Source organism: Ahaetulla prasina, chromosome 5 (genome assembly GCF_028640845.1).
Source record: "Ahaetulla prasina isolate Xishuangbanna chromosome 5, ASM2864084v1, whole genome shotgun sequence".
In the NCBI taxonomy this organism is placed as follows: Eukaryota; Metazoa; Chordata; class Lepidosauria; order Squamata; family Colubridae; genus Ahaetulla; species Ahaetulla prasina.
In genome coordinates this window covers 19,735,761-19,763,301 of record NC_080543.1, presented here as the reverse complement: position 1 = coordinate 19,763,301, position 27,541 = coordinate 19,735,761, and the positions used below count along the sequence as shown (strand labels likewise).

Genomic DNA, 27,541 nt, shown 5'->3' with positions numbered 1-27,541 from the left:
AGGTCTCACAGAGGGTAAAATCAGACAAGATGCTTTTATTCTGTTTTAACTTTTGATTGGTTACAAGATGGGCAACTGTATGTTTTAAATAAATAAATAAATATTGCCTAGAAGGAATAACCTCTGAATTGCACTCCCCCCCCCATGAAACCAGTAAAATATAGAAAGGTACTACATCTGCATCTATTATTTATACAATGACATTTTGGAATTAATTGATAATTTTAAAAAGAAATAAGGCATTACGGTCACTTGATATTCATCAAGGATCTGAAGTACCTGGAAGATTGATTTTTGAACCTCTCCTACAATATATGTTTATTAATCTTTGAAATATAGTAAAAAAAATTAATTGGAAAGTTTTCTTTCCCTCAGTAGGTAACTCTATTCCAATCAGTTGAAAAGAAGCTTGGAGTTTAACCTGTAAGAGCTCAAATGATGGCTAGATTTCCATGAAAATACTCTGAGGATAAATCCAATTCATTTGTAAGCATGATGGCATATTTCATTCCATATACATTAGCTGATCCTTAATCCTGAATATTTTTAAGATATATTTTCATAAAGATTGAAAGGATTACTAAGTTTTCATTTTGTGGGCAGGAGTTTTGATATAATACTTGAAATATGATTATACAATACTATATAAAGAAAGCACATGGAAGGGAACTCTTAAATCTTAAAACAATGACTAAAAACAATAGCTGTATTCAGCAAAAAAATCTTATTTCTGTTTATTGAACTCCCCAAAGAATATTTAAAAAACAATTTAGTTTCAATGTATTATATGTTGATACAACTTTGGGGGAAACCATTGTTAAAGATGTACAGTAAGTATTAAGTGGAATCATATTTTTTATGCCAAAGATGGATTTAATAGATGTGTTGTCAATTTTTGAAATGTCCCTATGTTGCAGAAATGAGATTATAGTATGTTTCCACGTAATTTCAATTTAAAGATATGTTCAAAGAATTGAGCTAGCTACCGGTATATATTAGTACTACGCTGAGTTTTTAAAGTGTTATCACTATTGTACTGATTATCATCACTTCTGTAGTTAGAACTGCAGCAGTCATGGGAAAGAAATTATTAAATTGATGAGTTTTTTAGATGATAAGAGTTTCATTTTCTACAATACGTGTTTTGAAAATGTAGCAGACATTTATTAGCGCTTAATGAAAACCATAAAGTTAGGAGATGAACTCATACATAATTTTAATCAGTAGCAAAATAATTTCTTTTCCTTTTAATTAAAATTTACAGTAAATTTACAAACATTGCCACTCATTTAAAATTGAGGTATTTCCATTCTTAAAAAAATACAATACATTTTACAGTAAAGTGCATATGTAAAATAATTTTTGCCCTAAATGTAAACTAGGTAACAAGCAGTCAATACTTGTGTTACATCTTTATTTTGAAAATGTTTTTTTAAAAAATAGCATTTAAGGCACATTGCAAATAATTGTTACAAATATAGCAACTGAGAATATATTATATAAATCTCAGTTCAGCAAACTTTATTAGGGCCAAGTCAGTATCTTCTTTGTTTTAGGCTATGGGTGGCATCCAATATGCTCCTATACCTTTGCATGTGAGGCATTATATCCATGTATGAGGGAGATGTGACCTATAAGAATAAAAAGCAAACATTAAAAAATATACATTAAAACACCCACAGAAGTGTAAAGGTAAGAATAGATTACTTCCTACTATTGTATAAGCCATTTGCAAATATGAATTTAAACCCAAGTTAATATGGATAACATACTTGCTAGTATGGTAGTAGCAAAAATAAAATATATCAAACCCTGCAAAGGACAATCCTAGGAAAAATAATGATGAACAGAAATTGGAAAGTGATGTATAATTTTATATATATTTGAGTCAAATTGAATTTATTCCAAATAAATAAACATAGATTACAACCCAAATTAATAAAGCTAACTACCTACTAATATTTGCATGGAAATAAAGAAAATATAGGAAATCTGCAGTTCAGCTGCAAGTTCAATATAAATTTATTTCAAATGTTGAATATCTATTTGTAATATAAAGACTGAAATTTGCCTTATTATAATAATATCAATATAGTTTTATTCTTTCTTATTCTCTATTCCCAGCTGGTAATTTTAACTGGAACTTAGTCCATTTTAATTATACCACTGGTAGCACAGGTAGATTTTTTTTCTAGCTAAGGTATCTATGGGCCAAACTTTCTAATTTTTTATGGCTATCTCTATTCTTTAATTTAGGGGAAATGATGTTTAAAGGGAATTCTAAAATAGAGGTCTGATTCAGTTTTTGTCCAACTTTCTCCCCCACTTCTCCCCCTTAGCTGTCACCCACATCTTTACTATTTAATATTGTAATTAGTTAGGGCTCCAACAATATAGAGTTTGGCAAAATATATGTTCTCCCTTAGAATATTTTGGCTGAAATGCTGATACTGCACGAAGAAACCTGCAAGGCTCAAGTGCTCTCTCTTTCATTGCAAATAATTCAAGAAGGATCCAGACTGCCGGCTCCCAAATTTGATCTTCTATTCCCAAGCAGGAAATTGACTGAAAAGCTACAAGCGTCCATATTGGAGCAGGTAATATTTGTGATTTACTCTTCTGATTTTCTCACTCTTGTTTTTCCCCTCCCTCATATAATGGGAATTAACTATAAAAATACAGGGTTTTTTCTTACTAGGAAGCAATTTCATTCTCCCCCTCTTCCGTCCTTCCTTCCACGCAGACCTTATTTCAGTTGCTAGCTAAATTGCTGATCTTCCCATTAAAGTTCTGTTTGTATTACACTTTTTTTACTTTATAGTAATAAATTATGTACTTTGTACTGGTCTCTGGCTCGTAATAGTAATTACCGCTCTCTTTCCCAGACTGTGTGTACAGACAGTCTAATTTCACATGGACTGTTGTTTTTTCTCCTTTATAGCCTAATTCCTCTCCATATAAAGTGACTCTAGAAGTAGACACATAGCAGATGGAACACACAAACACATACTTCATGATTACAATTGGTTTCTTCTCTACTGTTCCTTTTAACTGGAATCTGGATATTGAAAACTTAAGGAGTTAAGAGTCAGTAAGAGAAATGGACAACAAGCAGAAATACAGAATGCATATTTGGTTTGTTGGAGTTCCCACTTGAAAGGGAAAATACGATTTGAGGCTCTTGCGTAACAGCAGGAATCAATTCCTTTAGAACAGGAGTCTCCAACCTTGGCAACTTTAAGCCTGGAGGACTTCAAGTCCCAGAAGTGAAGCTGGCTGGGGAATTCTGGGACTTGAAGTCCTCCAGCCTTAAAGTTGCTAAGGTTGGAGAGCCCTGCTTTAGAACATCACATTTGCTGTTCTAAATGTGACCAGGCAATACAGGAATTGTATTGGTGGATTAGACTGAGAATTAAATTCCAAATCTGTCATTCTGACAGTGGCAAGCTATATGTATTTGGAAACTCACGAGTAATTGTTTAAGTTTTAATATATAGTGTTATAATGTTAGTTAACATTACATTAAACGAATATGCTTACCAAAGGGGAAATAGTCTGCAAAACACTTGTAGAAGATGGGTTTTTGTTAATTGTTTCATGAACATCTAAGAGAGTATAAAATAATTACAAAGCTTCAATTGTTTGGTAAGAAATAACTTGTGGCCTGTATAGTCTTTCCCTTGAATGTTATGTGAACTAGAGTATTATTTTTTAATTGGTGCATGTGTGAAAAGCATTTTATTTTAGAATTTCATTTTAATTTTGAAATAACTAATTTTTAATTAAGGGGAAGGTTTGTTTATCAATGACTATTTTATTACTTATTAAATCTCTTTTGAGTCACGCTTGCTTGTGTAGCCTTCTTGACAGCCATCTGAAAATGAATTGACATTACCCATTTCTGGGCTTCCCATTCTAGCCTTCACTCCTGGAAGTCTCCCATCCCAGTAATACTCAGTCCAGAGCCTGCTGAACTTCTGAACCATGACAAGGTTGTCAAGTACTGCCACCTGCTGATACAATGCAGATCTAACAATCAACATAGTTGTATATTTTTAATTTTTAACTTTTAGGTGATACTGATTTATAATCAGCTTTCACTAATCTATCATCCTTCACATGAGTTAGAACTGAAGCTCCATATCCTCCTCCTCCTCTTCTTTATATTACTGAATATTCTACTGCTGTGGTAAATAATCTGATAAATCTTTAACTCTTCAACAAAATTTTCACACCATGTTTAAGCGCTACTCTCAAATTACAATTTAAAATGTTATAGAATGGAAGAATTGCTAAATGTAGGGGATAAATAATATTAATCAAATTTACTTAACTGTATTGATATTTAATAAAATATACAGGTTAATGCAATGATACATTTATTACATTTCGGTCCTCTTGTCCTCTTGTTTGAACAGGATTACCCTTACTACAGATCAGCTGTAGGCTTTGACTTAAAACATGTATTTATTCTTGTCTTCCTAATATATAATGAGACAACTTGATAGAAATGGGTTTAAGGACAAATGCCAATGGCTTATTCATTTTTTAAAATTTTCTTCCTCTTTTCCTCTCCATTAATATTTTCTGCTTAATTTCAGATCTCCTAAACCAGGGATCTCCAATCTTGGCAATTTTATGCTGGCTGAGGAATTCTGTGAGTTGAAGTCTACGAGTCATAAAGTTGCCAAGATTGGAGACCCCTGTCCTAAACAACAGGAACAGTAAAACAGTATTTGTTTATCTGTGGAGCACACAGGGCTATCACCTGATCCCCAAAGAGTATTATACTAATTGGTAGTAGATTTCTAAATTAGGGGGAAAGTATGTTTTTCCTTAAAATGCTAATATATCATTGTAATAATACCTGAGCAAACAGTACTACAGATTTTAATTTTCCAAGGGAGAAAAATAGTACATTTTAGCAGCCATTCAATTCCATTGACTTAGACTCTGCTCCTTTGGCCTCACAGTTTAAAATAAAACCTACTCAAAGTAATATATTATGACTAATTTTAATTACTCAAGTGAAACATCCTACCAGCGTTTCACATTAAGAGTGACTTTTGGACCTGAAGTTCCTGCTTGGCAATGAATGTAAGGTGAAAAAGAAAAGAGAATCATACTTGTTTACATTTATGTGACTTGTCAAATCACCTTGGTGCAGTTCAGTGGATAATTTTCAGAATACTTACTCTGTAGCCGGTGATTGATGCGGTCAAGGGACTGAAGAACTTTGTGCTCTTCAAATGACAGAGCGCTCATTCCTTGCCGTGGTGGTCTATTTCGCACTGCAATCTGCCTATATGGTTGTGGTGTATCCAAACCAGTCAAAATTTCACCTTCTGCAGCTGACAAATTCACAAGGATTCATTAGGAACTGTGCAGTACCATCTGAACTTTAGAACAAGAATATATACTGTGAAAGGCTTTTAAGAAAGGTGGATAAGAAATATCTGGGTTGGCGATTGCATTTAATGTTTTTTTTTGTATCTTTCTAAGTTTTGACTACGCTTTAGAAGGCCAGATTCTGAAGATGAAACTGCAATACTTTGGCCACCTAATGAGAAGGAAGGACTCACTGGAGAAGAGCCTAATGCTGGGAAAGATTGAGGGCAAAAGAAGAAGGGGACGGCAGAGAATGAGGTGGCTGGATGGAGTCACTGAAGCAGGAGGCGTGAGCTTAAATGGACTCCAGAGGATGATAGAGAATAGGAAGGCCTGGAGGAACGTTGTCCATGGGGTCGCTATGGGTGAGACACGACTTCGCAACTAACAACAACAAAGTTTTGAAACTATTGCAATAGATTTTTAAACAATTGCTTATACACAGCTATGATAAGTACCATTGTGGCACTACTAGTGTCATATTGGAGGGCTGCTGAAACAGAATGCATGAAACAAATAGACAATGAATAGTTTTTCTCCCCTCAAAGCACATCATATTGCCTGTTTAAATTATCTCAGTTCAGGGTTGGTTCCGTTTCTGTGACAGTAGCATATCTATATATCCGAGTCAGTGGTGGTATTCAGCCGGTTCTATCCAGTTTGGGTGAACCGGTAGAGGCGACTGCTGGATGCCCCGCCCACCCACATGGACGTCATGACATCCCATTCCATGTTTTCGAGGCTCTGCGTGTGCGCAGAAGACCTTGCACAGGCACGCACATTTGTGAATACCACCCCTGATCTGAGTTAATGTACATCAAATGCATACCTTCATCTTTTCAGAGTTCCAGTGTAATGTTTATTTTAATTTATCAATATAAGACATTCTCAGTACACAACTGGGAAGAACAAAAATGAATTTGACCAAACACGAGTTAAAGCTGCTATTAAGATTAAACTCGTAGCAGTAGGAGCAGCAAAGGGCCAACACTTCTCCGCTCTTATTGCCTCCATAGAGTGTTGCCCAGTAGCCCTGTTAAGGATCACCCAGACTATCCTTGGAAAGGGTGGCCTGGAGATTCACTTGCAAGGGCTGTGTGGAGGAATTCTCTGGGCATCTGGAGGATAAAATTGTTCAGATTTGCTCCTAGTTGACTGCCAAGCATGGTGCAAGTCCTGTGGAAATGCCCAGGGGTTGGATTTACTCAGTTATCTGGGAATGGCTTCATTCAGCTGGACCCGAGGAAGTGGATAGGATCCTATAGAATGCAAACACTACCACCAGTGTATTAGATATGTGGCTCTCCTGGCTGCTTAAGGCCAACCAGGAAGTGCTCAGATGGAATCCAGTAATAGTGAATTCATCCTTGTTGGAGGTGGTGTTTCTGGCTCTTTTTAATGAGGCGCTAGTGTCCCCCGATTTAAGAAGCATCACTGGATCCCATTATTCTGAAAATAAATTGTCCAGTTCTCCCACCTTCCCTGGTGGGATCCTGGAAGAAATGGATTATCTGGACCCTTTTCAGTCAGGTTTCAGGTCAGGATATGGGACAGAAACAGTATTGGTCGCCTTTATGTACAATTTATGGTGGGAGTGTGATGGAAGTTGTGTATCCATCCTTGCTCTTCTTGAACTCTCGGCAGGTTTTCAGTACCATTGACCATAATATCGTTTTGGGCTGACTTTGGGTGTTGGGGGTAGGAGGTACAGTTATGTGTTGGTTCACCTTCTTCCTCCGAGGCCAGTCCCAATCAGTATTAATGTCAACTCGCGAAGCTTTCCTGACCTGCTCCTGAGTTGCCATAGGCAGGGGGATGGGAAATCGCGCCTCGCAGCTGCACCGAGGAATTCACACCTGTCAAAACAAAACACATCCTAACCGGCCAAAGTCAAGGCCAACTCCATGGAGACCCGCAACGACTAGAGGGAGTAACTTCTACGACCCGCAAAATTGCTTCGTTGGGGAATGTGACTGGTGACACACCTTGTGGGGAGGGGGCAACAGGGTCAGAGGCAAGGCGCAAACTGGGTGAAGTCAGAGCTGGCTTCACTTAGGTCGTGCCGACATGGTGTTCCTAATAAATAACTGGATTTTTCTTGCACAATGGCTTGAGGCTCCTGATTTTATTTGGGCATTGGTCGAAACCCTGACAGTTAATAAAGATAGAGAATGACACCTAGAATGATGATCTAATTATTTAGAGTCCAAATCAGACTGAAATATGCTGCATTACCTTCATCAGAATTATTGACACCACCTGCGACTCGGACTGGCTCGAACATACATTGAGAATGCACTTGCATTGGGGCTTGTGATATATTCTATGTAAAACAATTATCAAGCTGTTTTTAAAAATGTAATCAAAATGAATTACAAATCTATTTACATAAAACGTACATAAACTTTTACACATCAAAATTTAATGTAAAATTTATATGAAACAGTTTTACTCTCTGTAATGATTACGTGTAAAATATGTACCATTCAATGAAAACTAATAATGTTGGTTAAAAAAAGGCACTGTACTGATGGTGTTACTATTGATAAAAATAACTGCAATGTTTCTTAATACTTGTACAAATGGAATACACATAAATATCATAACTTGCTATTATTGTTAAATCCAGTTTGCTTTACATCTATTTTTTCTGGAGTCTTTTCCAAATATTTTGTATTTACTTATGGAACTTTTTTATGTGATATTTTGGCCAAAAGCTATTTTTGATATTTTGACACAATAATTTATTAGACCTACCTGTCCAGCACCAGTGGGTTTCCTTGCCGAAGAGGCTGACATTTGTCTCCTCTGTTCTAAAAGTGCCTTGCGTTTATTTTCATTGTTTTCGTTAATTTGTTTTCGTCTTGCAAAAGCAAAATGGGCTGAAAGTAATGCAAAAGCCTCACAAAAAGTAGAACTAATTATCTTAAACTTGTCTTATCAGGCTACTTTTAACTGTATTTGTTATAAACTATTTTGAAAATCTCTATACATATATCCATTTATAGACACACACACACACACACGCACATATATATATTCTGAGGTTTTCGCGGGTGTTTGTATGTAGGTCTTTGGTTATTCGGGTTTTCTCCCGTGTAAAATTGGAAGTGTCTTGGCAACGTTTTGACGAAGTCTCATTTGTCATCTTCAGGCTTCAGCTTCTTGCTTCTGGGAGCAATGTGTGATTGCAGCTATTTCTTCCTTTTTAACTGCTTTTTGAACTGATTGGGTGGGAGCTTGGCTGTGCTCTGATTGGATGGGGTTTTTTTGTGCTCTGATTGGCTGGGGGTGTGTCCTGTTTGGGTGGGGGCTTGGTTGTGCTCAGATTAGTCTGAGTTGCAGGGGGATTTGAGCTGGTGAGCTGCATTGCTGTTGTTTGGCTTCGTGGTCGTGGTCGTGCTACATCTTCATAGTGGGTGTCAGTCTGCTGCATGTATGGATTGGAGGGGTTTGAAATGGCTAATGTTGCAGCTGCAGTCTGGCTTCTGGTCCTTGGTTGTGCTTCATGATCAGTGTGGGTTTGGGTCTGCTTTCTGGGTGGATGTGTGGTGGTGACATCCTGTGTGGACCTCGTGAGTGTGGGTCTGGTGTCATTCCTCGTGTTAGGGGCTCGTTTGTCAAACGAGTCAAACTCGTTTTGACTCGTTTGACAAACGAGTCAAATATATATATATATATTTGTTTTCTGAGGTTTTCGCGGGTGTTTGTATGTAGGTCTTTGGTTATTCGGGTTTTCTCCCGTGTAAAATTGGAAGTGTCTTGGCAACGTTTTGACGAAGTCTCATTTGTCATCTTCAGGCTTCAGCTTCTTGCTTCTGGGAGCAATGTGTGATTGCAGCTGTTTCTTCCTTTTTAACTGCTTTTTGAACTGATTGGGTGGGAGCTTGGCTGTGCTCCGATTGGATGGGGTTTTTTTTGTGCTCTGATTGGATGGGAGTGTGTCCTGTTTGGGTGGGGGCTTGGTTGTGCTCAGATTAGTCTGAGTTGCAGGGGGATTTGAGCTGGTGAGCTGCATTGCTGTTGTTTGGCTTCATGGTCGTGGTCGTGCTACATCTTCATAGTGGGTGTCAGTCTGCTGCATGTATGGATTGGAGGGGTTTGAAATGGCTAATGTTGCAGCTGCAGTCTGGCTTCTGGTCCTTGGTTGTGCTTCATGATCAGTGTGGGTTTGGGTCTGCTTTCTGGGTGGATGTGTGGTGGTGACATCCTGTGTGGACCTCGTGAGTGTGGGTCTGGTGTCATTCCTCGTGTTAGGGGCTCGTTTGTCAAACGAGTCAAACTCGTTTTGACTCGTTTGACAAACGAGTCAAATATATATATATATTTGTTTTCTGAGGTTTTCGCGGGTGTTTGTATGTAGGTCTTTGGTTATTCGGGTTTTCTCCCGCGTAAAATTGGAAGTGTCTTGGCGACGTTTCGACGAAGTCTCATTCGTCATCTTCAGGCTTCAGCTTCGTGCTTCTGGAAGCAATGTGTGATTGCAGCTGTTTCTTCCTTTTTAACTGCTAGTGGGGGTTTGAACTGATTGGGTGGGAGCTTGGTTGTGCTGATTGGATGGGGTTTTTTTTGTGCTCTGATTGGCTGGGGGTGTGTCCTGTTTGGGTGGGGGCTTGGTTGTGCTCAGATTAGTCTGAGTCCCCCTGTAACACACACACACACACACACACACACACACTCTTTTGTATATCAAGTTTGTAATGAAGGTTTAAGGAAAAACAAAAATCAGTAGAACACTGAGAGAAAAAGGATTAAAAATCAGTGCTCATTTTCTCAACAGATGCACCTCCCTTCTAAAAAATGAAATATGATTCAATCACTGATTTTTGTTTAACTTCGAAGGAGGCATAATTTCTCCAAAATGTAAAGCAGAGCCTTTCTTAGTCTTACTAGAACATAACTTTTTATTACAAGAAATTGAAAATAGAATCTGCTGTTTTGTCCAAAATATGGGCTCATCCAATGAATTACATGCCTATACTGAAGGTTACGGCATGGTTATCAACCACTAGGGTTGAAGCTTTGTTTAGATTAACCAACCAACCAACCAGCATTCTGGTTTATCAGTAGCAGCAAGTTCTAAATGTCATCAACAATTAGCAGAGTTGAAAGCTAAGGAAAATTGTTAATCATAATCAGTTCAATTCTGCTATAGGTTTTTTAAAAAACTTGATCAGCATTTTTAGTCTGAATGTTCTGAAAAAGAGAAACAGAAACAGTCCCAAGTAATATACAAGTAAAGGAAGAAATAACTATTGAATAAAAGCACCACTAATAATTCCTCCAATCTAAATATCTATTCCCAATATACATTTCCACAAGCTTTTCACTCACTAAAAAATAACATACAGTAATAAAAATGGCAGATTTTTAGATATTACACTAATTATAAGAGGTTATTTTTTTACTGAATTGCATAAAGAGCTCACTGACTGGAAGACATGCACTTAGTGTATCCTTTGGCATTCTTTCAACATAAAAACCTGGCAACAAAAATCTTACCACTTGGTTGGGAAGACATAATAGGATTCACCCTAACACCCGATTTCATATTGCTCATCAGATGGCCACCATCTATAGTGATGTGAGACACATTAGATCTAGCGTGCTGCAAGTCACCATTATTTGAATTATTACATAAGGAAGCATAATGCTGTGAATCACCTGAAAGTAATAAAAAAAACCAGAAAATAATCCAATTATATCAGCATAATTCATCTTGAGAATATAGAATTATTATTCTTAAACCAGGAATATGACATTTTAATTTATTAAAAACAAGCAAGCATATTTGTACCGGTACCTGTTTCCTATGAGGGGGAGAGAACTATTGTTATTAATGCCATTATTAATATCTCTACTCATAATATTAATATTAACAATAATTGCTTTAAGACTAACAGTGTTATTTATGAGAATAAAGATATAGATACTAGAGAAAGGTAGTCTGATTATAGTTGTAGGTAATCCTTGATTTACAACTGTTGCTTAACGCCCAAAGTTAAGACAAACTGCCCCACAAGTACTAACAACCTGGTTCCCAATTACAACAGCTACCCCCATTGCAATCACACACCTGCATTTCAGACGCTCAACAACTGGCCTGCTTTTATAGCCATTTGCAACATCTCTGTCAAGTGCCAGGGAAATCAGGAGATTCAGGCAATTATAAAGATTTATTGTAAGCTTAAGATCTCTATAAAAATCTGAGCTACCAACGGCCAAGGGAAATGACTGGGAATTAAGAAGGCATTCAAAGTGAGCTGGACATGCAGGGCTGATGACTGATGATGAATTTGAACCCACTAGACAGTAACCTACAATGGGTAGAGTAAGTATAGAAATAGGAAAAGGACCGCTTACTTTGAATTGGAATTAAATTAGTCTCTTTCGGTATATCTGTGACTCTTAATTATTCATTCTCCATGAAGAAATTCTTTGCACATTTTTTAAAATCAGAAATGTAAACGAATCTTATATAAAAAAGAGATGCATCTTACCAGCAGCACCATCCCTTTGAACCAATGCACGATGTACTCCTTGCCACAAAATTGTGATTTCTTCATCAGTTGGTATACGATCTGGACATAATCCATTTTCTGAGAACATGGGACTTCTCCTTGAAATATTGCTGTAGTGGACAACTGGTGGAATTGAATTTATAATGCACTTTGACTTTGTCAAAGGCTCATAGGTATATATACTGTAAGAAGGTCTGATCATGGTTATTTGAGAATGGTAAGCGCTTCCTGAAGTTGAAGGATCGTCTGTATAACCTCTTGCCAAAGTTTGACATTCAGGCAAAAGATTCTTGTCATTCTGACTATTTTCGGCATCTGTGGAAGGCTTACACAAATTCGATGACTGACATAAGACATCTGTAGGATTTTCATCTGCCTTTTTGCTTTGTATAGGCTTACATGGAGGGTGGGGTATTATGATTTTGCCTGGAGCTCTTACAATTTTAGTAGCTTCATTGGCAGACTGTGGTCGCATAATGGCACTCTTCCGATTTTTAGTTATTATGGTTGAGGATGGGACTTTAGCAGATTTTGGTCTTTTGATCATTTTCATTCTACCTTTCCGTGGATTCGTTTTTGGATTTTTAGGATCACAATGATAAATAAAAGGTATCATTTCTTCACTTCTTGGTGCCATCCATGCTTGTTTAGCAATATGATATCCTTTGGGCACCAAGATGTTGCGTACTGCATTATCTCTTTCTGAGTTTCCAACAATAGCAAGTTTGGCAGATATTTGAGAATTCTCTGGATTATTTTCTGGAAAAACAGAATTGAGCAAACAGGAGGGAATACTTCTTAGATTAGTTTTAGAAGCAGTGGTTTTAAGTTGAAAGCCAGGTGCTTGGGGTTGTGCCTGAGCTATATCACTAACACAGGACTCTGGATTTTTGTCATTAATTTCCACTACTCTGTTAATTTCATCAAACCACCTAAGCTTTTTACAATTCCTTTGAACTTCCCCATCTTTCCCTTTTATTTTTGCCAATTCAACACTGTCTCTAATAGAAGCCACAGGCTGATGTCCAAATTTGATACCTCTGTTTACAACCATTGCTTTGAAACAGCTAAGTTCATATTTAGATTCCTTTTTTAAAATGCTTTTTGGCAGTTTCATCACTTTTCTCTCGCACATATTGTCATTGTTCTGCTGCTCAGGGTCAGATAAATTGGTTGCTACCTCTCCTTGGGGCACAGGTAAAATAATTTCAGCCTCTTTTCCTTCTGCACTGTCTTTGTGCTGATCAGTGCTGCCTTTAGAAGGCTCTTCAAATGTAGATGCTTCAACATTAACCTGGTCAGAATGCTTTTCACCTTTACCTTCAGCTACACAATCTGTATCCTCAGTACACCTTGCTGCATGGATATCCTTCCCCTTCTGCATGCAATTAAGTAAGAAGCTGTTGCTGAAATAAGAAGTGACATTCCACTGTTGATCAGACAAATCTACATTGGGATTGAAAGTTTCTGTTGATGAAGTTCTGTTGTTTTCAGACAGTTCAACGTTCCCTTGTTCTGAAGCTGCAGAAGGATTAGGGAGAGGCCATAATTTATTCAATTTGGCTGCAGGGCTTTCAGCAGGTAAAGGATCCCCTGTTCTAATTACGTTTGAAGACGGACATATCAACAGAATGCTTTTGTCTTCTGTTTTATTTTGTACAGAAGTTAGATTACCATCAGAAGCACATGTCTCAGACTCTCTCTGTTCAGATGAAGTTGGCACTGATGATTTCAGGTCAGGGTTGCATCTGACTTCATCAGATGGGACAACATTGTATTTAATTAAAATATTGCGGAAAGGGGAGGCTGCCTGAATATTTGAAGTTTTTAAATTTCTAAGCCAATTATTCACATGCTGATTTTTAGAAAAGGTATCAGTGTGTTCAGCAGAGAAATGTTTATTTTTGCCCTTTGATCCTTCTTGATGCTGGATGGAAGACTCCTCTTGAGTAGATAAAGATGAGGCTTTACCGGGTGCTGTGCAACTTCCATTTTGTTCTTGAGCCTCAAGGCTGTCAACACTACAAACACTCCCTGAACGGGTTATTTCATTTACTTCTTGATGAAAATCCTGTGCAAGAAAAATAAATAAAATAGAAAGATAATTTAACACGATTCCATCAAACCAGTTTCAGAGACAACTCCAAGCAATGTCGGCTGGCGGCCCCCAGGGGAAGGTCCTTCTCTGTGGGGGCTCCCACACTCTGGAACGAGCTTCCCCCGGGTTTACGCCAAATACCTGACCTTGGACCTTCTGCATGAACTGAAGACACATCTTTTCATTCGCGCGGGGCTGGCTTAAATTTTATTGATTTTAAATTTTCTATTATTAATTTTAAGGGGTTTTAGTTTTATATATTTTAAAGTTTTTTAGGCCAATTATAAAATAAGTTTTTTAATTTGTATTTTAATTGTATATTGTATTGTCTGTTTTTACTTTTGGCTGTACACCGCCCTGAGTCCTTCGGGAGAAGGGCAGTATAAAAATTGAATAAATAATAATAATAATAATAACTCGGAAATTTCATGAAAAACAGTAAGAAATATTTAGGTCAGTAGTTCAGGGCAATAAAATGAGTTCACTGACTGAATGCCAAACTGACTGGTTTATTTCTTTTAGACACCACACAACTTAATTTTTAGGTGCCACAATTTTAGAGTGCCACAATTTTCAACATTAAGCACTGGAATATATGTATCTTTATAACTTCATGCCTACAGTTCTTTCATTTTCATATCATCTATTTATTCATGAAAATATTTCATTCTGATGCTACAACTTAAGGTATATTATTTTCTATGAAATTGGTTGTGACAGACAAAGCTAGTTAGCATTTCACCTAGCAAGAACATTTTGGGTATATTTATTGCTGGAAAATTCCATAAAACAGAAACTCAGAATGTTTATTTCATTTTATAAAAACTGATCGGAATTTTATATTTTTCTTTCCTTACTTACAAAAGAGAACTAATTAAACATGTTGAGCAGGTGCTAACAGTTCCATAAATGTTTATTATAGAACATGGATTTTCTTGAAAAAATAGAAAAGAAAGTTATTTTCAAATATAAAGCATTCATAAACATACAAATATAACAGTGAGACTGCCACTGCATTGAGATTTAAAAATGAACACTGTATTTATTTTTATAGTGTATAAACACTGTATTTATTAATTTATACTAATGGTAGGAATACACTGATTCTTTAATGTTTTTTAAAAAAGTGTTTCAGGTATTTATAATTTTGCTGGGATTATAGAATGGCAAATAGAGAAGTCAAAGAGAACAAAATAAAGTGCAACAAATAAATATAATGTACAATCTGAGTTTTGCACTTCTCCATGTAGTCAACTGTTACATCCAATGATTTCGGATGACACGAGAGAAGACAACAAAAACCAAACATCTTATATTCATACTGTGATAGAAAGCTCCATAACAATCATAAGAACTGATTCACATCTCACCTTTATTTAATAAAAATGATCCTTCATTTTAACAGTTGAAAAATAAGATAACTATCTTTTGGGGAAACTATTTCAATATTTGTTGTACTTTCATTTAACTATATGTTTATATCTCAATATGTATAATAATCAGAAAAGGAATGATCATCTATAGTTGTAAAACTAGGTAGGGTTCATTACCAAAAAATCAGCAATTTGTGATGGATGGATGGAAGGAAGGAAGGAAGGATTGTCACAGTATAGTTTTATAATTCAACCAACTGCAGACCTTTTTCCTTCTAATGCCTCAGCTCAGATGCCTCCTGAACAATAAGTACAACAGAATAGTAATTGCCTAGCCAGAATAATTTACTAGCCCAAAATATTTATCTCACCAAAAGGATAGATGATTAAACAATTTGATACAGCAGGAAAATTGATATTTAAAGTAAATCCTTTCTACCACTAGCTGAAGCACTTCAAACCAATGATATTAAATATAATTGTTTCAAAAATAGACGTAAGACTGCTTTTTTTAAAGAAAGGGCAGGATTGTTTAAAAACAACATGCACAAATGACCTCTGAACATCCAAGAGCACAGTATTGAAAGGATAGGTTATCTGGTCCAAAATTGGTTCTATTATTACCATCCACCCCCAAAAAGTGTCCGATCAAAAATGTAGAACATAAATAATACTGGAAGGACAGAAAAGCTAAAATGGGTGTAATACACTTTTTATACTAGGAAATGTACAACTGCTAACCCATAACATTTTTGGCTGGGGGATTCTGGGACTTGATATCCACATATCTTTAAACTGTCACGGGTGAGAAATAATGATTTAGGGTCTGAGTAAATAACTATCTATTCAAAGTAAGGCCATCTTTTAATTTTAAATCTATTTCTAGTGGTTCACTAAATTTTGAAAAAAACATTGGGTACTTCCCCAAACACTCAAAAGCAGAAATTCAGTTGGGTACTGCATTCCAAGCGAATCTTTTCTTTTTGGTGATTACATTAGTCAGATAGATAATATCGCAGTAGGTATTTAAAAACTACAACCTAATTTTATTATTTGACGTGAGAAAGGGTTATATTAATTTTTCTTAGGAATTCTAGTTTGAAGTCAGGGTATTTCTATTCAATTAATCAAAAGCAATTAGAATATTAAGCACGCCTGCTTACATATATTGGGAATTCTTGTTTTAAGAATCAAAAGTTAAAAGCAATCATACCTGAGAGTTACCGGAATGCTGTTGTGATTGATGCTGCTTTTCATTTAGATTTTGTTGGAGGAGAAGCTGGCCATTGCATGGGTTTATCCTGGTTTTTACCTGCAGTGTTCTATCATAAATAGCTTTTGCTGAGTTCTGTTTCCATTGAAAAGGACCATTTCTGGTTGCTGAGGAATTTGGCCCAACAGAGCTTGGAAGGATGAAACATTATTGTTATTTCTGGATAAATATATTAGGTTTGTGAACAAAATGTCATACTATGTAATTGTTCCAAAACAAATTAAAAGTGCAACTTCTAGAAAACAGAATCCATCTAATAGTCAACAGCTAGTACATAATTTTCCCAAGAACTGTATTTTACTATATATATATATACACACATATATATGTATGTAGGTCTTTGGTTATTCGGGTTTTCTCCCGCGTAAAATTGGAAGTGTCTTGGCGACGTTTCAACGAAGTCTCATTTGTCATCTTCAGGCTTCAGCTTCGTGCTTCTGGGAGCAATGTGTGACTGCAGCTGTTTCTTCCTTTTTAACTGCTAGTGGGGGTTTGAACTGATTGGGTGGGAGCTTGGCTATGCTCTGATTGGATGGGGGTTTTTTTGTGCTCTGATTGGCTGGGGGGGTGTCCTGTTTGGGTGGGGGCTTGGTTGTGCTTAGATTAGTCTGAGTTGCAGGGGGATTTGAGCTGGTGAGCTGCATTGCTGTTGTTTGGCTTCATGGTCGTGGTCATGCTACATCTTCATAGTGGGTGTCTGTCTGCTGTATGTATGGATTGGAGGGGTTTGAAATGGCTAATGTTGCAGCTGCGGTCTGGCTTCTGGTCCTTGGTCGTGCTTCCTGATCAGTGTGGGTTTGGGTCTGCTTTCTGGGTGGATGTGTGGTGGTGACATCCTGTATGGACCTCGTGAGTGTGGGTCTGGTATCATTCCTCGTGTTAGGGACTCGTTTGTCAATAAGGGCGGGTTTCCAAATGGCTGGTAGGCGGGAGGTATCATCTCGTTTGTTCATGCTGTGTGGGCGTTTTTCTATCTCGATGGCTTCTCTGATTATTCTGTTGTTAAAGTGTTCAATTTTGGCGATAGTTCTGGTCTTTGTAAAGTCAATATTGTGTCCTGTGGCTTTAAGGTGTTTGGAAACCCGCCCTTATTGACAAACGAGTCCCTAACACGAGGAATGACACCAGACCCACACTCACGAGGTCCACACAGGATGTCACCACCACACATCCACCCAGAAAGCAGACCCAAACCCACACTGATCATGAAGCACAACCAAGGACCAGAAGCCAGACCGCAGCTGCAACATTAGCCATTTCAAACCCCTCCAATCCATACATGCAGCAGACTGACACCCACTATAAAGATGTAGCACGACCACGACCACAAAGCCAAACAACAGCAATGCAGCTCACCAGCTTAAATCCCCCTGCAACTCAGACTAATCTAAGCACAACCAAGCCCCCACCCAAACAGGACACACCCCCAGCCAATCAGAGCACAAAAAAAACCCATCCAATCAGAGCACAGCCAACCTCCCACCCAATCAGTTCAAACCCCCACTAGCAGTTAAAAAGGAAGAAACAGCTGCAGTCACACATTGCTCCCAGAAGCACGAAGCTGAAGCCTGAAGATGACAAATGAGACTTCGTCGAAACGTCGCCAAGACATTTCCAATTTTACGCGGGAAAAAACCCGAATAACCAAAGACCTACATACAAACACCCGTGAAAACCTCAGAAAACATATATATGTATGTATATATGTATGTATGTATGCATACAAACCTATGAACTAAAACTATGCAGCTCAACTATGTTATGATTCTTAAGCATACATGTTTAAAAATGAATTTCTTTATTTTTTCTACCTTCTGTTAATGCATGGAATTGAAATGTTTAGATATTCAACTGAAATACTATTTACTCATTTAATGTAGCATTTTAAATGTTGAAAAAGTTTATAAAGGTAAAGATTCCCCTCACACATGTGTGCTAGTCGTTCCCGACTCTAAGGGGTGGTACTCATCTCTGTTTCAAAGCCGAAGAGCCAGCACAGAGACCAAAGATGTCTCTGTGGTCATGTGACCGGCATGACTAAACGCTGAAGGCGCACAGAACGCTGGTACCTTCCTACGAAAGGTGGTCCCTATTTTTCTACTTGCATTTTTTACATGCTTTCGAACTGCTAGGTTGGCAGAAGCTGGGCCAAGTAACGGGAGCTCACCCCGTTACATGGCACTAGGGATTAGAACTGCCGACCTTTCGACTGACAAACTCAGCAGCTACTGAGCATCACATCCCTATCAACCACTATATACCACTGTATATATACTATATACCACAGGTTTATTTTCTGATGCTGTGTATTTTTAACATATCAGTTTGACCTTCTTTTAAAAGAGAAACCCACATTACAATAAAATAATAGAAAAAAGCCCTTGTCTTTCCTAATTATTTTCTTTTCAGTAGTTAGTATCTTTTCCTCTTCCTCTGTAATAATGCATAACTTGTATCTCAATTTGAGGATGGTACTTCACCAGCCTAACAAAACAGGTTAAGCCCCTGTCCAGACACATCTAGAACATCTATTTAGAAAAACTATTTTGTTCTTTTAATGTGAAATATGTATTTTTGAATATATAATTCACAACAGAAAATAAATACAACACTATGTTCCTAAATCCATGTAGTGGCATTTCTCTCCCTACATGCCCATTTCTACATAGTTTTCTTTGTGTTCTATTTTTCTTATGCTCTGGTACCTGGAAACATAATAACTCTTTCATATAAGTTTGTAATTAAATATAGCAGTAAGCATTTGATACAGGTAAATCTCACTTACTAATTGCCTCATTCAATGTCTGTTTGAAGTTATGATGAAGTTACAATGCCCACATTTATGACCTTCACAGCATCCCTCAGTCACATGATCCCCATTATAATCCTATTATCCTTTACCTCATCTGTTGTTTTTTCTCCCCCTTATAGAGTGAAGAGATTGCAGAGAAAGTGATTGGAAAAGAGTAAGCACACAATAGGGAATATACATTGAAAGAAATGTGGTAGCATTGGCAGCTGCAAGTGTGCTATACAAACAGCCTCCAATCTTTTCACTGGGGAGGGGTGGGTGGGAAATGGGCCAGGCATGGGAGAGATTGCCTACGGAGATCACTGGGTTTTCTTTTTCTTCCTGCCCTCTTGCAGAGCAAAGATTTATTTTAACAGGAACAGAGAAGTCAAGTGATAAGGCAATGGGGAAGAATGGCATAACAGGTCAAACTGAACTTCTCAGAAACACAAGAGACAGAGACTTGGAAAGGTCAATATGGAAGACACAGAATGACAAAAATACGAGGCTGTGATATTTATTTCCAGTGCCACAGTTATCACTGGTAAAATGTTGATGGTAAATGACCATTCAATCAGCCTGATGAAGTTTGCCAAGAGCGTACCTAATGCAAGCTCATGATTTCATTACACATATTGCCATTTTCTACAATACCTACACAAACCAGAGTGTGAATGCTGAAATAAACTACTCCTTATCACCACTAGGTTTTATTATTATTATTTATTATTATCAAAAACCCATGCATACCGATCCATATTTCATAGCTCTACAATGACTGCCATTTTTATATAAATTGGTCACCAAGAAGCTAATGTTATATTTATCCAATCAATATCAAAAAAAATTTATCATACGTAGAATCCTTTGTACCTATCTATAAAATTCACTCCCACAGAAGGGATGATTGTGCCTACAAGTACTGTCCGATTATCTATCTACCTATCTAGACTTATACAAATTTTTAAAAGAGAACGTAAATAATTTTGATATCAAAATCCTTGTACTTTTGCATCTGAAATCTAAAATGGATTTATTCTCCAGCAAATTCTGGTATAGCAATTCTTTTTCAAATTAAAATGCTACAGCCATTTGACAAGTTTATATGCTATATAACGGGAGAAACAGAATTTCAAGTTTCTGAGCCTTTTTTTGAATTCAGCCCTGGTTAAATGACATGAATTAGACTGTTCATGTCAAATCTAAATCTTAATTAAGCTGAATCGTGGTTTGTATGGACATTATAAAAATAAATGAAGAGACAAGCTAAAAATAAATATAAACCAACTCAATGTTATATTTGAAATGAAGAACTTAGCATGTATAAAACAAGTAAGGATCAAAGAATAAAATAGGATAAATAAGAACTTTAAATCATTCAGAACACAGGAGTTTGTTTATTCAGAGCTGAAGATAATACCTTCTTATGAAATTAAGAGAATTTGATAAATAGTATCAGGTTCCCCAGAAGAATCTGTGAGTACAGCCAGCATAACAACTAAAACTTTAAAGAAAAGAATTTCGGCAATATCTGTGGTATTTCAGAGTTCTACATAACAAATACCTAAAGCAAATAAGCTAAGAGATTCAAAATATAACTGTAAGCATAAGAACCACAGTGGAATATTGTATTAGCAATCCTCTTTATTATACTTTTTTTGCACAGTACTGTAGTTTCAAAACATTAGCTAATTTATGGCAGATATTTTTGTGCAACTATTATTTCATCATCATCATTTGCTGTCTCATTGACCTTATTTCTGAATTAAATAAAATAATTTACCTTCCAATGACTCTAGATGATGATAATCCTGAAACCTGAAATTTCTGGCCTTCATCCAATTTATTTTCTGGCTTTCTCTGTACTATAGTGAAAAACAGGCAAAACATTTGGTTAAATATCAGAGTCTTAATACAATATGATAGTATCAGCTTTTTTTAATAAAAAAAAATGCCTATGTGTGTTTCCATGCACTATTCTTTGGACCGTATGTAGCCTTGTGTTACAGCTGTTGTTGCTTAATGCTAGGTTAGTTTCTAGTAAGACTCAACTCATCCAGGGATGAGCACAAGAGGCCTGAATACTGAATACAGGTTCAGTAACAGATTTTGGACCACATTCCCCACGAATGGCCTGCTCGCCAAAATCTCATCTCCTCTTGTCCATCACCACTGCAATCTTTCTGTTTGCCCGATCCCCTCAATATACTAATTACCCCAACTTCAGCCATTTCATCTCCTAGGTCAAGAGCCTTATCCCCATCAAGCCTTATTTAGTCATAGTAGACTGGTCATCAACTTCAATGCTGATGGGTGGCATTCAGCACCTTCAGGATGGCTGCCAGCTTCCTTCTCTGATCCATTTTCATCTACCCTCTGATCCCTCGTTCTCATAAGGCAAATAAATAAATAAATAAAAATAAAACCCCAACAGCTAGGGTTAACCCTATTCTTTTCTATCTTTCAGCTGGGTGGGGTCATGAACAGCTATAACATTCTACTGCCCAAAGACCCTATTAAAATACATCCAAATGCAGACCATGCAAAAACCAGCCTCCAGAAAACCATTCTGAAATCAGGAAATTTATAAACTAACAGCAAACAGCACTCCTTACTAGCACTGATGATGTTACCTAGTTAGGGCAATGAAATGTCTGCAAGAAAACAAGCAAGCTCAGAGAGCAGCAAGGACCCCTCATTTTAGTTTGCTGGCATGACCGCAGACACAGTTCAGGTCAACAAATTATTTTATTCCAAAATCCTGAAAAGCTTTCATGAAGCAAGCTACCATAATTACACTCTGATATTATATTATTTCACGGCTGTTTTCAATTAATATTCTATTTTTGAAAAATGAAAGTATTTCATCTTTGTGTACATCTCAAACACATTCTACGGAATTCTCCAAGACCAGGAATTTATTTGACTGATTAATATTCATCTGGCAGAATAAGCTTTATGTAGCAATTAAAGCATCAGGCTAGAAGTAGGAGACCATGAATTCTAGTTTTACCTTAGTCCTGAAGGTGGCTAGGTGACCTTCAGTCAATCATACTCTCAGCCCTTGGAAGGAGGCAATGGGAAACAACTTCAAAATCTTACCAACAAAACTGCAGGCACTAACCCAGGAGTCACCAGGAGTTAATTTAACACTGACTTACAGTGCACAAAATAACAACAATATCTCTATTAACTGACATCGTTTTATTATAAACAATGCTTAAACCGTACAGTTAATTTACCCACCTTTTTTGCGCTGTGAAGATGAAAGATGGCTGCGCTGGAATTTTTCAGTTGCTTCCTGATGTTTCAGTTTCCTCTGCAGCAATATTTGTTCTCTAAATTTTTGTTCTTTTTCTTCACTCTCTTTCCATTTTTCTTCAAGTTGTCTATTTAAAAACTATAGCTTTTAATAATAATAGCTACATTTAAGTGTGTCATTTAGAGTCCATTTCATTTAAAAACTTATTTCTTCAACTTTATATTTATCTTTTGGGAAAAATATAAGACAGTAATATAAGGTGCATGATATGTCCCACCCACAGTAATTTGTTTAGCAGTATCTGTAGAGTGGTTGAAAATGAATATTCCAGAAGTAATAGATGTAGGCCTTCTGATTTTTTTTATCATGCAAATTTATTCTAAATAAACCAGAGCTATTACCATAGAAAATAGTTCTGAAAAAGATCCTATGAGACATGTTGCACCTTGCAATCATAAAAATAAATATATTAACAATTACTTTTTGCGTTTTTAATGATTGCATACCACCTTACGTCATCTTTGTGAAATGGGTGCTTTATAAATCATATAAATTAAATAACAAAATATATTGTCATGATTTTAAGGTGTCAAAAGATCACTATCCAGTGACTCTCATTACAGTATTACTGTAAAAGTTTATTGATTTAAATAGAGCCACTCAAACAAGACCTAATCAAGATCCAAAACACTTCTTTTCTTATAAAGGAACTGAAGTGTGAGAAGCTGCTACTTGCTCTGTCATATGCAACACTAGAAAGTCAACATACACAGAGAACAGTTAATCTGCGTTACTGTAAAAAAAAAAAAGCAAGCCCGTTATTTACATACCTCCTTCTTTTATTTGTTTCTATAGAATGTTTTCTTGCTCGATTACGAAACAATCTTTGGTCTTTTAGCAACTCATGACGCTCTTTTGATAAATCTCTTTCAAGAAGAACCTTTAGATTTCTGATTATGAGATTAAGAAACTTTAGCAAAAATCCTAAAAACAGATCATAAGCTTCTAGTTTTGATAACAATTACAGACTAGGGTAGCCCTGTTCTCCATGAATTTCTCTAACCCAGGGGTCTTTCTCTAAACTTCACTCTTTTAAGACTTTAGACTTCAACTCCCAGAGTTCCTGGGTGTTAGTCCACAAGTCTTAAAAGAGCCAAGTTTGCCGACCCCTGGTCTAACCTCTTTACATTCTACCACTTAACTGTGAATCTTTTTATTGGTATTGATTCTTCAAATTTCACTTCAAATGATGAACCAGATTTTAATTCGGCTTTCAAACCTTAAGTATTTGTTTTCAGATATTTCCACACATGGAATTTGTTTTCCTACAATGTTTACACTATACAGACATTTTATTTGCACTATCTACACAGTTCATAAACCTCTGTCAAAACCTATTAATGTATATTGGAAACAAATTTCTGATTGCTTCAGTGTGATTCTCTACATTTATGCAAGCAGACTAAAGAGATTTTTTTGTAAATCTTCACAATCTTTTTTTTTAAATTACTGTATCTTTTGGAGTATAAGACGGACCAGAGTATAAGATACATCTTAGTTTTTGGGGAGGAAAATAAGAAAAAAATTGATTGGCAGGTGATTGGCCTCCGGAATACCCCCAATCAGCTGTTCCCAGAGGTGAATTTTAGCAACAGGTTCCTTGGTTGTGAGCTCTGTGCCTTGCTTTTTTTTTCTGCCTCTGAAACTCTGTTTCTGAAAAAAACTTTTTTCTGCCTCTGAAATCCTCCAAAACAGCACTTCAGAAAAAAAGCCTCTGAACTTCTGTTTGGGAGCTTCTTTTCTGAAGCTTCTTTCAGCCTCTGAAACTACAGTTTGAGAAGTTGGGTGGGGCTACATTCAGAATATAAGATGCACCCAGATTTTCACCCTCTTTTTTTGGGGAAAAAGATGCGTCATATACTCCAAAAAATACAGGTAACTACTGAATAATTAAATATCAGCAAACCTGTTCCACCCGCTGTCATTTTGCTCTGTGTCACTTATAGATGAGTTCAGAAGCATAGCTGTTAAAAATCCCTACTCTGATTCCTGCTCTTTCTCCAATAGTCAATCTAAAAAATGAAATATTAATCCAAGCTCAGTTTACAGTAAACGTGTATACTACATACATTTTGAATGACAAGCCCAAGGCCACCCAACTGGCTTAGTGCCTAAGGCAGAGTTGGAACTCATGGTGTCCCAGTTTCTAGTATGATGCCTTAACCACTAAACCAAACTGCCTCTCAATTTTAAGGATTACCCTTCTTCTACCATAATGCATTACTCTAAAAATCAGTATTTGCAACAGTGTCCACTTGACAGGGAGTTCAAGGCCATCCCAGACTTCTGAAGCAATCTGCACATTTTGCATTAATTAAAAATAAATACTCAAATTCTTTTATTTACATAAAATCTTAATCAACAATACACATACATTTATACATGCATGCAAATCCAGAAAGTGACCATTTGATTCATAAAGTAGAAAACTCCCTTTTCACAAGTCAACTCCTATCCCACATTTATCTAATATATATAGTAACCTTTTAAACTACATAGTCAGTAGACAACAATTATTTGCACATGCTAACCCTAAACTATAGTTGTGAGAAAGGAAGAAAAACTACCCACATTTTCAATACCATGCATGACTGTATATCTCTGTAACATATCTCCTTACATATCTTAGCCCCAAGTTAACAGGTTCCAGGTGCTTTAATCTTTCTTTATATGGAAGCATCTCTAGTCCTCTAGTGATATTGCTTGCCATTTTCTAACTGAACAGTATCATTTCAGAACTGATGTCCAGAGCTACAGACAGTACTCTAAGTACAGTCGCACTACAGGTTTATGTTAGACCACCCTGGCAATTTGAATTTCAATTCCCTTCCTAATGAATCAAAACATGGCATTTAACTTTTTACAAAAGATATTTGACATTTTAATTGACATTATCCTATAATTCTGAGATCCATTTCCTGCTTGGCCACTGCCAATCCACAATCTAGTAATGAATCTGTCAAGTTTTGATCATTGGAGGCTAATCTGCATCATACTGCATTATCTGCAGTGAATTGCATCTTCTATTTCCATTCCTGTGCCTTAAATGTACAAAAATCTTCTTAAATCTCTTTGAAGTTCCTTATTCCTTAAATACAAACTCTGAAAAGCATGGAATGATAACTAGAAATACTACTCATAATTTTGTATCCTTCCTAGACAATTTAAGTTGGTCACAAATTATTTTACCATCTTTAAACATTCTTCCAATTTGACCTCCCTGCTTCTAGTTCCTTATTCTGCTTCTAACCTCTGAAAGCATACTCTTTCCCCATCCAATCCACCTGTTGGGTACAAACTTCAAATAAATACAAGTACCATCTCTATGCCCCCTAACTCTTGAATGCCTTTCTGAACAGAACAGCAGTCTTGGAAACAACAGTGTTTGGCTTAAAATGTGTCTCTACAAATCCAAACAATAGTGGCTTCTTGATCCTCTGTGGACTTGCTTGGTTGTTTTCTTGCAGATAAGATACCATAAACATAAGCATATTTATGAAACAATAACAGTTTAATCTTGAACTCCAAGTAAAGGTAATCCTCAACTTAAAACCACAACGGAGCCCAAAATGTATGTTGCTAAGTGTGAAATTTATTGTGAGTTTTGCTCCATTTTTACTACTTTCCTTGCCAAGTGAATCGCTGCCATTGTTAAATGAGCAACCTGACTGTTCAGGTGAATCTGACTTTCTCATTGACTTTGCTTGTCAGAAGGTTGCAAAAAGGGGATCGCGTGACCCCGGATAGCGCAACCGTCCTAAACGTTGAGTCCACTGTCAAGCATCCAAATGTAAATCACATGACCACAGGGATGCTGCATCGGTCATAAGTAGGAAAAAAAAAAACAGTCCTAAATCCAATTTCCCGCCCCCAGTGCCGTTAACTTTGACTTGTCGCTAAACAAACTGTTGTAAGTTGGGGAGCAGCTGCATTCCTTTCTTGCTGGAATCCCAAATAATGATTCCCTAGCACAGGGGTCTGCAAACTTGGCTCTTTTAAGACTTATGGACTTTAACTCCCAGAGTTTGCTGGCTGAGGAACTCTGGGAGTTGAAGTCCACAAGTCTTAAAAGAGCCAAGTTTGCAGACCCCTGCCCTAGCAGGCGGGGCATTCTGGGAGTTGGAAATCCAGAGGTTTTAAAATTGCCCCTTGCGATTAAAAAACAAAAGCAAGGGTTTCAAACACGCATCCCTCAGCTTGCAAGGCGGCTCACCCGTCTGCTCACCCGCCCGCCCGCCCACGGAACCCCGGCTGCCTTCCAAGCTACCTGGGAGGATACGTGCAAGGGACGAAGGCGTTCAAGGACCGGCGGCCAAGTCCCCGCGGCGGGGCGCTTTCCGATAAGCCTTTCCTCCAGCATGGAGCAGCCGCGGAGAGGTCGGCTCTGTCAGCAGCAGCAGCAGCAGCAGCTTCCGCGGGCGCCGTACCCAAAGCCGGACTGCTGCGCTCTGCCGCCACCGCGGTCGCCGGCCTCCAGGAGCTGGGGTAGTAGCCAGCACCGCTGCTGCTGCCTCCGCCGCCGCCGCCAAGCTCCATCCACCCTTAGCCTTCCGCCGCCATCCCCTTCTCCGCCCTACACAGGCCCAGTCATTCGCCCCGGCGCGCGGTGGGTCTGACAGGGTTCGGGCGTTCGCGTTCGGGGCTCCTCGGACCACCCGCAGCGGGGTCCCCGCGAGCCCCACTTGCCGCCTGGGAAGCACCCGGAGAAGCCCCCCTCAGCGGGCTCCGGAGCCGCGCGGCCGCCGGGCCGCCATCTTAGCAACCGGCAACGCCGC

The 27,541-nt window shown here is 37.5% G+C and overlaps 1 protein-coding gene across 1 annotated transcript; it reads right to left on the bottom strand.

Annotated features, from left to right (window-relative positions):
* Positions 1 to 1,297: 1,297 nt before the first annotated feature.
* CEP126 (centrosomal protein 126) lies at positions 1,298 to 27,541 on the bottom strand. The gene is made up of 12 exons (XM_058186331.1): positions 27,034 to 27,541; positions 23,537 to 23,656; positions 22,691 to 22,833; positions 21,228 to 21,309; positions 16,594 to 16,783; positions 11,889 to 13,980; positions 10,891 to 11,052; positions 8,146 to 8,270; positions 7,624 to 7,711; positions 5,196 to 5,351; positions 3,541 to 3,605; positions 1,298 to 1,631 (listed from the first exon to the last, which is right to left on the bottom strand). The coding sequence occupies exons 1-12, from the start codon at positions 27,300 to 27,302 to the stop codon at positions 1,536 to 1,538; spliced, it is 3,588 nt and encodes a 1,195-aa protein (XP_058042314.1). The 5' UTR covers positions 27,303 to 27,541; the 3' UTR covers positions 1,298 to 1,535.

Bases quoted from the DNA above. Each gene is read 5' to 3' on its own strand.
- CEP126 (XM_058186331.1), bottom strand. From the start codon at position 27,302: ATGGAGCTTGGCGGCGGCGGCGGAGGCAGCAGCAGCGGTGCTGGCTAC. The intron at 11,053-11,888 runs GTAAGATGCATC...TATTACTTTCAG, and splicing joins TCAAAGGGATGGTGCTGCTG to GTGATTCACAGCATTATGCT. The intron at 3,606-5,195 runs GTAAGTATTCTG...ATACTCTCTTAG, and splicing joins CATCAATCACCGGCTACAGA to ATGTTCATGAAACAATTAAC.